Genomic DNA, 11,853 nt, shown 5'->3' on the forward strand with positions numbered 1-11,853 from the left:
GATTGAGTTCACGTATAATAACAGTTTCCATTATAGTATTAGAATGGAACCTTTTGAAGCCTTGTATGGTCGAAGGTGTAAGACACCTTTGTGTTAGCATGAATCTTGTGAAAGTGTAGTGCTTGGACCTGAGATTGTCCAACAAACTACTGAGAAGGTGAAGTTGATTCGAGAGAAGGTGAAAGCTTCGCAAAGTAGGCAGAAAAGCTACCATGATAAAAGGAGAAAGTATCTTGAGTTTCAAGAGGGAGACCATATATTCTTGAGAGTCACTCAGATGACCGGTGTAGGACGTGCTTTGAAGTCGAAGAAGCTCACTCCTTGGTTTATTGGTTCGTATCATATATTCGGGCGAGTTGGATCTGTTGCTTATAGAATGGCGTTACCACTGAATTTGTCAAATCTACATGATTTGTTCCATGTTTCACAACTTCGGAAGTATGTTTTGGATCCGTCGCATGTAATTTCGATGGATGATGTTCAGGTAAGGAATAACCTTACAGTTGAGGCTCTGCCTATAAGGATTGATGATCGAGAACTGAAACAGTTGAGAGGCAAAGAGATTGCTCTCGTCAAGGTAGTGTGGGGAGGAGATGCCAGAAGAAATATGACTTGGGAGTTGGAAAGCAAGATCCGAGAGGCATATCCAGAGTTATTCACATCAGGTAATTTTCGAGGACGAAAATGTTTTAAGTGGGGAAGAGTTGTAACGCCACGATTTTATTTAAATTATATTTCGTAATTAATTATGTGATAGTTGTAGTTGTGTTATGTTGATTGGTGTTTTGATGCGTTGTGTTACCCTTGGTGTAGGGTAATTGCCTTAGAAGTATAGAAATTAAGGTATTGGGGAGTGTATGAGCAAAAGTGTAGAAATGGTGGATTGGTGAGTAAAACTAATTAACTATTTTGGTTAATATTAATTTAATTAGTTAATTGAGTGGATTATTATGATTATAATTATTATTAATAATAATAAATTAGTGATAATATAATAAATTAATAAAATAATAAGAATTATAATAAAAATAGAAAAGGGGATTGAGGGATAGAAACTCAAAGAACGTAACATTTGGGAGAAAAGAAAAGAAACTGAGAAAGGGAGAAAGAGAGGCTAGGGCTCAAGAGAAGAATTCACCATTGTTGAGGGTCAAAGAATCTATTTCTAGGAACTCTAAGGTAAGGGTGGGGTTCTGATTGTCTAATGGTTAACATGATGATGGTGGGTGGATTATGCCATGTAGGTTTTGTGTTTTTCTTCTCTATGTTCATGATCATAGTGATATTTGTTAATTGTTGAATTGTATGTATGATGATGTTGTGACTGATATTGAAATGATGAATTGCTACAGTTAGAATCATAAAATTAATTGGATTGGTTGTTGTCAATGTTGTGTGGTTGATGTTGTTTCAAGTCAGAGTCGGAACTGAGTTATGAATGATTTCGGTGTAAATAAGTTGTGGTTTTGAACTTTGGGAAAGTGATTTTCTTGCTAAAATATGGTGTAAATGATTTCGAAGAAAAATGGGGTTTTGGGGTGAATTTTAGATGATTTTCGTTTTGAAAAGTTGTAGAAAAGTGCTTCTACAATAGTGTAATCGGTTACCAGAATTGGAGTAACCGGTTACACTCCTTAAAAATATGTTTCTGGCCAAAATTTGAGGGGTGTAACCGGTTATTGATTTTTGGGTAACCAGTTACTCTGTGTAATAGAGGCCATGCAGGGGCTGGAAATAGGGGTGTAATCGATTACCAGTTTTTGGATACCCGGTTACCGTGTGTGTGTGGTAGCATGGGTTGTGCTACTAGATGTAGTGTAATCGGTTACTAGTTTTAGGGTAACCGGTTACACTAGGAGTATTTTCTTAAAAACTTTAAAAATTCATAACTTTTGTTCAGAATGTCTGATTCGAGTGTTGTTCAAAGTTTTGGAAAGCTAAGAGTGTGTAATGTCATTTAAAATTAGTTTCAGTACCTGAAAATGAATATTTTTCCATGTGATGGCATTGATATGAATTGAAATGTTTATGTGGTGGTGTGACATAACCTTAAATGCATTGTTGTTGCTTGTTAAGTCATATGTTGATGTTGTTGAGTTATATAACATGTGTTTGATGCATGATGGCCAGTATTGGTGGTGTACATTGACTATGGAGGTGAGTCATTGTGCATGATGTTGATGTTGCATGTATTATATGTTGCATTCATTCATGTTGTTAGACAAATGGTCAATCGTTGGTGAGCCTCAAATCCCATTGTGTGGATTGGGCGAGTAGTTGATTTCAGAGGTGATGGAATCAGTAAGATGTTATTGGAGGTGATGGTAACGAATTGGTGACTTTGATCCTAAGAGGTGAGGATCGAAGCGGTGAACCTGAGTGTTCATGTATTGGTACCACATGCATTGAGTCGAGTTGTTAAGTCTCATTGCATTGTACATTGGTTGCATTTGTTATTGCGTTTGATGGTTGATTATGTTATTATTATGTTGGATGGTTGTTATGCTACTATTATGTGTGAATAGTTGTTGTCTGGATTATATGGAATTGTGTTGTGGAATGGGTGATGTGAATGTGATAATCTGATGCTTACTTATTGTCTTGCTCACCCATTTTGTTTGAATGTTGCCTCCACGTGGGTAACATGCAGATAATCCGCAGTAGGAGCTCAAATGTGAGTGGAAGATGAAGTCTTCCATTTTATTTTAGTGCCAGTGTATGCTCTGATGTGTATCACCCAGGAATTTGGAATGTTGATGTTAGATATGTTGAGTTAATTGTTTGTTATTGTTGTTCCGCTGCTATTTAATAAAAGTTAACATTCAGACATGTGGTTATTACTACTATTTTTATAATTGTAAAGTGTTACATGTATTTTCGATTGAGCAAGTTGGTTATATGTTGCAGCGTAGCATCCTAAATTGCATGTTGATATGTTTTACTCTGATAAATGTTTTAAATTTTACACAAGGAAAACTTAGGGTGTTATAGTGTTGGCTTGGGGTATAATGTTGTTGTGTTGGGTTGAAAGGTTATTGGGTGTTCAATGTCGGTTGTTAGGTGTTACATGTTGGTTATTGAGTGTAAGTGTTGGTTCGTGGTCTGGTGTGTTGGAAGTTTAAAGATGTGGGTTGGTTATGAGGGTCAAATAGGTATCTATTTTGTTATAGATACAAAGTGGACACAGATCTATACCAATCCATGTATTCCCTACTGGGTTTACATTTGGTTGGCATGATATCTCCTTGTAAGACACTGCTGTGACGATTTTTCCATTCTTAATGCTCTTTTCTATAATGGTCTTTCCAATTTGGAAATTTACATTGGTCTGACTTTTGTGGTACTCCTTCATGCTCCTAGATGGATCCGTAATTTCTTGTTGAATCCCAAATTGGAGTTTAACCCTATCAGAATGATGCATTTCAACATAAGTGAGACATATTAAAAGCGTTGTCGAACTCCACATGTCACTTTCAGTTGGATCTTCATCTTCAAGTCCAATGTAGGGCCTCCATAAAAACTATAACTTATTATTAAAAAGGATAGTTAAAAAAAAGTATAAATGAACTTTAAATGTTAGTTGTATAAGTCTTGAAGATAACACATCATCCGCCTTGAAATGACCAAAGAATGCCTAATATCCAAGAGCACAATAATGAGGATTTTTTCGTAATCCATCCCATATGCATACCACCTAAAAAAGAAATAGTTATTAAAAAATACCTAGAAAAAACATACCTAAAAACATATAGTAAAAATAATTTTTTTATACGTACTTGGTCGCATATGGAAACTGGAATGGATTGGGATTTGTTGGTGATAGTCTTGGCATTCTGGACCAACACCAAACTCTAAGTAAAACTCCACAACCAACAAAATTATGCATAATTTTTTAGCACATTTACACAAATTTTTGTATATATGCGATAAAGTAGCAATGCCCCAACTATATCTACCTGTTTTTTTAATGTATGCTAATAATGGTAAAAACTGAAGATGTATAGTGTTACCATTAGTATCAGGAAATAATATGCATGCAAAAAGAAATAAAATATACATTCTAGTTTTCCAAAGTTTCACTTCCTTGGGGGAATTCTCGTCTAATCTTAAAGCATTGTAGTGGCCCCTTAGCCATTTAATGTTAATGTTTTTCCCTTTTCTCTCATTATCCTCAAAAGGGATCCCCAATAGTTCTAGAATCGTCTCGTATGCCACATTTGTGCGCCCAACTACTGCTAAATCACTCCCACGGACACCTAACAACATGTGTACATCCTCCATAGTGATTGTGTTTTCATCAGTTGGAAGATGAAATGTGTGGGTTTCCGGACTCCATCATTTGCATAAGGTGAAAAGAAATTTTCTATCAACGTTGTATGAAGTTATGTTAATAACGTGACCAAATCCCGCTTGTATCAAATATGGTCGGATCATCTCGTTGACCTCGAAGTATGTTGGTAGAAAAAATTTAATATGAAATGAATGATGTTGGTAGAGATAAATGTATGCTTGTACGTAGGAATCTCTACATGCATGCAGAAGATTCGTTTTCGGTAGTTGAATGCGTGATAGAGTTGAATTTAACTAAGAACTGACCATTGGATTGGTGGCAGGGTTGCTTTTGTGTCTGTCAGTTTGTCCTGCAATGGGCGACAACGTTACTTTTGTGTCTTCCAGTCGGTCCTGCAATGGGTGGCAGTGTATTAATGCATTCTGCAACATGCATGTTGACCGGATATGCATTGGGAGACAATGTTAAATTTGTCTACCAACTGATCATGTAATGGGCGACACTGTGTAATTGATATTTTTGACCATTTGACCAATTAACCAGCATATGAAATAGGGTGCAAAAAGACAAAAACACTATCTTTTTATAAATATCACTTGCTCAAATTATTTTACACTAACTCAAAATATTTTTGACCACATCCAATATTTCCCTGTCCCTTTCTTCCTCGTCCATTTTTTTAGTTTTCGCTACTTTTTGTGAGAAAGGAATTGGTGGTACATACTTTTTCTCTACCACAACTTTAGAAATGGGTATGGGCTCAACAACGTTTTTACTTATTTCTAGAGTTGGTTCAATCGATTCAATACTCTTTTTGAATCTCAAGGAAATTGCACTCACATTAGGGCCTTTTGGATTCACTACTGTTTGGCCAGGTAGTTGGTCGATCCTTGAACCTGCATGACATTCATTGAACTAGCAAGTTGTCCAATCTATGTCTGCAAATTCTAAATTCTAGAATTTGCTAGTTACTGAAATTGGAGATTTTGTACACCCATTTGCTTGACAAGGTCCTCTAATGAAGGTCCATAAGGTGCAGAGGTGGTTACTTGTGGTATGTTTTGTGGCGATGGAATTGGTAATAATAGTTGTTGTTGTGCCCTAGGTTGATGTTTTGTGGGTGGATTCCCTTACCATAGGCTTGTATGGTATCCATATTGGTTGTTGCTCTAAGGATTTTAGATGCTTGGTGCATATGCTTGATGAAAATCAGTACTCACACCCTCATTCAAGGTAGGACATGTATTTGTTGGGTGTTCACGAGAAGTGAAAATTCTACTTAACCTTTCTATTTGAGCTTTACTTTATGCTAATTGTTTAAGAAGTGAGTTTAGTTCATCAAGTCTACTTTCTAGGGCTTTGTTGGGAGAAGAAGCTTGTATGACATGCACTCATTTTGTCCTGACCACAAAGTTGTTTCTAGTTGTGAATTGCTGGGAGTTGAGTGACATGTTTTCAATTAAGGTTTTAGTTGTTGTTGGGGTATTATCAACAAGTGACCTTCCACAAGCATCATCCAAAATATTTCTGTCCATAGGTAGCAATCCCTCATAAAAGTACTAGATTAATAGTTGCTAAAAAATCTGGTGGTGAGGACAACTCGACACTAACTGCTTAAATCTCTCCCAGTATTTGGACAACGATTCCATGTCAACCTGTCTAATACCAAATATTTATTTTTTGGTTGAATCAACTCTTGAGGCAAGGAAAAATCTTTCTCGGAACACTTTTTTCATATCATTTCATCTTTTGACAAAATTTGACTCAAGATAATACATCCAATCTTTTGCAACACCTTGTAGTGAGAATGGAAAGGCTCTGAGCTTGACATGATCTCTGGTGATTCCTTGAGACCTCAATGATGTAGAATACACATCCTGTAGTTCTTTCAAATGCAAATGCGGATCCTCACCTGCAAGACCACTGAACCTTGGCAATAAGTGTATAAAACCAGATTTCAATTCAAAAGTTACAGCAACTTCGGGATATTCAATACACAACGTGTTATAATTAATATTTGGTGTAACAAGTTCTCTTAAAGTTATTTGTTTAATCATGTTATGATAATTAAACTAAAAATAAAAATCAAACAAATTATGAGAGAACACAAAATGAGAATCCCTATCTCTAATGAGAAAGCAGAACCAAATAAAATCGGAATCAAATCGAAATAAAATCTAATAAAATCACTATCAAATATGAGTAGAATAAAATCACTAATAAAATCAAAATCAAAATCAAACCAAAAGATAATAAACACATAATCAAATAAAATCAGAAAGAATTGTAATGCAACAATTACAAAAATGTCAACAATGTCTCTATTGATAAAAAGAATGGAAAAATAGAAAAGCGATTAAAATAAAATCTAAAAATCATAATACGACTAAAAATCAAATATAATCAAATGAAGAATCTACAATAAAAAAAATTAGATTTGTTTGAAAACACGAAAATAGAAAAAAAATCAAATAAAATAGAAAAAAGAGGAATTTGTAATTTTGAGGGTCCAAATCTCTTAGAAGTCTCTTCTAAGGGAGTATTGTTTATTGATTTTTTTTCCTGAAAAAAATTCAGAGCAATTTGAAACAGTGGCTTACAAATTCATCTGATATGTTATGATTCTTACCACTATACTGCAACCTCGATAATCAACAAACATAAACAAAACAAAAATGCTAACAAGACTCTAAACTAGAAAATTAGCTAAAATCAACAGAGAGTCTCCGACAACGACACCAATTTGATTCATTGTCACACACAGGTCAAGAACGAGAATTAAAAATATAGTAAAATGAAAGCGACACTAGAGTCGTATCACAAGGACTCTGAAATGATTTAACCAAATGACCGCAACAATGATGGGGGATTTTAGGTTTCGATTAAGGTTACGATTAATAGAATTTTGATTATGAATTATATTAAATAATTAATCTATTGTTCGGTCTCCAACTTATCAATGATTAATATAATTCCAAAGCCTAAATGGTTTTAATTCCCTTTCGATTATAGCAACAATAACAAGCCAATTGATGCTAATATATGATATGTGTTTCTGAATTAAGCAAACATATTAAGAAGACGTGAATTAAGCAAATGCGGTTACGGTACGAAACATACATCGATAGAAATAAATCAATCATATTCTATAAGCAAAAATCAAATTAAGCAAAAAATGAGAAATGAATTAAGCAAACATATTTTATATAAAGAATTGAAAAGAAATTAAATTTATTTGGAAATTATAAAAAACCTCAAAGTGGATGGAGACACGGTTACAGCAGATCAATCCCTAGGGCATTAGTTCTCCATAGAATTTGTAACACCTCTTCTAATTTTGTGAATAGTGAATGAGTTAAAACAAAGTTGCGAATTTACTTAAATAATAAAAGGAAATCGGTCCATAATAGCATCCGACCCGAAAAACATAAACACCGACCCAAAACTAATTATTTTATTAAGTATGGAGATAAAACAAATTATTAGACCCTTCTGCATTCCGAATTAGCTTTTGACTTCAATGCAGAACTTGTAGCTTGTTCTCTCAGCTTTCCAAAGCATATTAGAACACATCAAATGGCATATCGTAGCTCAAGTTATGAACTACGCAGCGAAAAGGAGTCAAATTACCGCTTATTCAGAAAATAAATAACCGAACTAAAGTAAAAGAAGAAATAAGCTAAACTTAGGAAATACACTCAAAACAGTAAAATAAAAGCAACAAGTCATAAAAAAATCCCTTAGCACAAAGTTAAATATGGTGTATCAAAATACACTAATCAAATTCCCTTGCACTTAAACTTTTGCACTACGAGCAAAACTCTAAAGTCAAAATTCAAAGTAGAGTAAAACAAAAAAAATAAGAACAAAATAGAGCATGCAATTTCAACGATTTTTGGGAACAAAATGGGGTAAGTAAAATCCTTATTCTAAGATTCAAGTAATATGGTGTTAGTGAGTAAGTTTTTGTGACATTCAAAGCAAGTAAGAAGACGGTTTATCAAAAAGTACACCATAAGCAGCAAGATCATCACAAGGATAAAATTCTCTCAACTTTCAAGTGTTTAGGTTAACTTTTTACACTCAAAACACATCATGAAAATTAACACTACCATAAGCTCGAAAATACTCAAACATCTATATTTGAATGACATACACACAAAGATCAAAAATATTTTATTCGGGTTGTAACATGGCTAAGGTAAGGGTATGATAAATCCTAAGGGGTACTAGGCTAAAATTTAAATGGGTAAAAGAGAATTGAAGGAGACTGTAGGAGTTGAGCAAAACAATAATTCATTCACTTTTCAGCAACTTCTCTGCAACCATTTTATTTTATTTTTACTTTTTATTTTTCTCTTTTTTAGAAGGAATATGATAAGAACATGAATTTTCTTCCTTCTTTATTTTCTTTTTCTTTTCTTTTTCTATCTTTTTTCTTTTAACTTTTGAAATATCACAACTATATTAATTCAACCCCACACAAATCCAAACAAGACTCTTTCAACCCTTTAAATAGGGGTATAATATTCTTTTTCACCTTTAGGCTTGTAATAAGTTTCAAACAAAGAATGAGATAAATAGGCTCAAAGGGGTTTCAAACAATGGATGATATTTTTAAGGTTTTCTTTTGGGCTAAGTGGCTAAAAATAAAACAAAAACAACTTGCCTTTATCATATATGTGTAAATAGGTAAACAAAAAGTTTCAATAAGAGTCCAGTCAAGTTCTAGAGTAACTAACAGACATGAGTGAAATCACACAAGAAAAGAAGAAAGAAATGAAGTTTTGTATGTTATCCATTTTAAGGCTCAAAATCTCACAAAGGACATTGATCAACCACAAATGATGCATAATTTAGAATTTAGTCATACTTATCATACTAAGAATGCAAAGAAAATCACCCACATCACACCACAAGTCTTTAGTCAAGAGAAAAAAGAAATTGCTCACAATTACAACCCTAAAAACCAACGAAAAAGTATCCATTTTATTAAAAAAATTGAAAACAAATCAACAAAAATAAATGAATAATACAAAACAACAAAAGTAAATGACATTCCTCCCCTACATTTAAAACACATCTTATCCTCAATGAAATAAACAAGCACAAAATAAGAGAGAGAGAGAGAGAGAGAGAGAGAGAGAGAGAGAGGAAAGAACACACTCGAGGAGTCAAGGGGGTAGATGATTGCATAAGTAACATTTCCTAGTGAGAGCTCTTCTACAATTTCTTCTTCCAAAGTGGGGCTCTCATGGAGTAGCTTCAAGCAATGTCCATTGACTTCGAAAATTTTATTAGTGCCTCCGCCTTTTATTCTAGGATCAAAGAATGGTCTTAGATAAGTAAAAATGTCGAATGGGCACGTGAAAGTGGTCTCATTTTCACAACGAGAAGGATCAAAGGGTTAAGGGACTGCCTCACTGCTTTTGCTTCATTTTCAAGTAAGATCATATGTATACACATGGATAGGCTAATATTAGGAATGTCAGCCAAAATTCATCCAATTCCCTTCTTATGTTCCTGCAATAACTTCTCTTCATGTTCAAATTCAAGCTTTGATGAATATTTTAAATCTCTAGGGAGTGGTTTAAGCTCTAAAGAAGTTGGTTTTTCAATAGATGATTTGTTTCGGGAGGCCAAATGTTGAGAGCTTCATCCATAAGAACAATGCAAAGAGGGGTGTCTATGGAAGATTTAGAGGTAATATAAACATGTAAGACAACTTCTATCTCAGCATAAATAGAACAAATGTGAGTGTTAGTATATGCATCACAAGTGTAAGTATCACCCAAATTAGATAGTGATGGAAAATCAATTGAAAACAAGTCAAAATATGTATCATCAACTAATTCAAAAAGCAAATCAATTTGAAAAACAAAATGTTGTTCCATGGGGTGTTTCATAGCATAAATGTTTTTAAATTTTACAATAATATCACCAAACTCCATGGACATTGTTCCATCATCGACATCAATTTTTGTTTTTTCTGTATTCAAGAACGGTATGCCTAAAATGATAGGTGCATTTCTTGGATTTGAATTAGTTTCTCCTTCCATATCTATAATGTAGAAATATGTAGGAAAAATTAAATCATTAACTTGAACAAGTATATCTTCCACTACTCCAACTGGGCGAGTATTGCTTCTATTTGCCAACTGAATGGTAAGACTTGTATTCTGCAAAGGACCAAGATCAAGATTTTTATAAATTGAAGTGAGCATAACATTAATGGAAGCTCCTAATTCTAGCATGCAATTTTCGAATTTACTATCCCTAATGGTACAAGGAATAGAGAAAATTCCTGGATCTTTACACTTTTGGGGCATGGTTTGAGTGAGAGCTGAGACATTCTTCTCAGTTATAAATTTTTCAGGTATAAGTTTGGGTTGAATAAGGGCTGATATACTTCTTACCATATTAACTTTCTCATTTCCCTCAAATATCCTCTTGTGAGTGCACAAGTATTTCATAAATTTTGCATATTTGGGAACCTGCTTAATGACATCAAGAAGTGGGATGTTCACTGTTACCTTCCTGAACACATCCAATATTTCCTTGTCCCTTTCTTCCTCATCCATTTTTTTTAGTTTTCACTACTCTTTGTGGGAAAGGAATTAGTGGCACATACTCTTTCTCTACCACAACTTCAGAATCAGGCATGGGCTCGATAACTTTTTTACTTATTTCTAGGGTTGGTTCAACCGATTCAACGCTCTTTCTAGATCTCAAGGAAATTGCACTCACATTAGGGCCTTTTGGATTTAATACTATTTGGGTAGGTAGTTGGTTCGATCCTTGAACCTGCATGGCATTCATTGAACTAGCAAGCTACCCAATCTGTGTCTGCAAATTCACAATACTAGAATTTATTCGTTGCTAAAATTAGAGATTTTGTACACCCATTTGCTTAATAAGGTCCTATAATGAAGGTCCGAAAGGTGCAGAGGTGGTTACTTGTGGAGTGTTTTATGGCGGTAGAATTGGTAACAATGGATGTTGTTATGGCCTAGAATGTTGTTGTGTGGGTGGATTCCCATACCATAGGTTTAAAAAGTATTTATACTGGTTGTTGCTCTGAGGATTGTAGACATTTGTTGCATATGCTTGACGAAAATCAATACCCACACCCTCATGAAAGGTAAGACATGTATTTGTTAGGTGTTCGGGATAAGTTCAAATGCCACATAACCTTTCTGTTTGAGCTTTACTTTACGCTAATTGTTTAAGAAATGAGGTTAGTTCATCAAGTCTTCTTTCTAGGGATCTGTTAGGAAAAGAAGCTTGTATTACATGCACTCCTTTTGTCCTGACCATAAAGTCGTTTCTAGTTGTGAATTGTAGGGAGTTGAGTGACATGTTTTCAATTAAGGTTTTAACTATTGTTGGGGTCTTATCAACAAATGCTCATCCACTAGCAGCATCCAAAATATTTTTGTCCATAGATAGAAATCCCTTATAAAAGTACTAGATTAATAATTGCTTAGAAATCTGGTGGCGAGGACAACTCGACACTAATTGCTTAAATCTCTCCCAGTATTCAGCCAAGGATTCCATGCCAA

The 11,853-nt window shown here is 34.3% G+C and overlaps 1 protein-coding gene across 1 annotated transcript; it reads left to right on the top strand.

Moving 5' to 3' along the window:
* The first annotated feature begins 277 nt into the window (after window positions 1–277).
* On the top strand, window positions 278–777 carry LOC127129976 (uncharacterized). The gene is made up of 2 exons (XM_051059067.1): window positions 278–665; window positions 758–777. The coding sequence occupies exons 1-2, from the start codon at window positions 278–280 to the stop codon at window positions 775–777; spliced, it is 408 nt and encodes a 135-aa protein (XP_050915024.1).
* Window positions 778–11,853: the final 11,076 nt, after the last annotated feature.

This window comes from Lathyrus oleraceus, chromosome 3 (assembly GCF_024323335.1).
Source record: "Lathyrus oleraceus cultivar Zhongwan6 chromosome 3, CAAS_Psat_ZW6_1.0, whole genome shotgun sequence".
Taxonomy (NCBI): domain Eukaryota; kingdom Viridiplantae; phylum Streptophyta; class Magnoliopsida; order Fabales; family Fabaceae; genus Lathyrus; species Lathyrus oleraceus.

Coding starts and splice junctions, on each gene's coding strand:
- LOC127129976 (XM_051059067.1), top strand. CDS start 278: ATGACCGGTGTAGGACGTGCTTTGAAGTCGAAGAAGCTCACTCCTTGG. Junction 666..757: donor TCCAGAGTTATTCACATCAG/GTAATTTTCGAG, acceptor ATTATGTGATAG/TTGTAGTTGTGTTATGTTGA.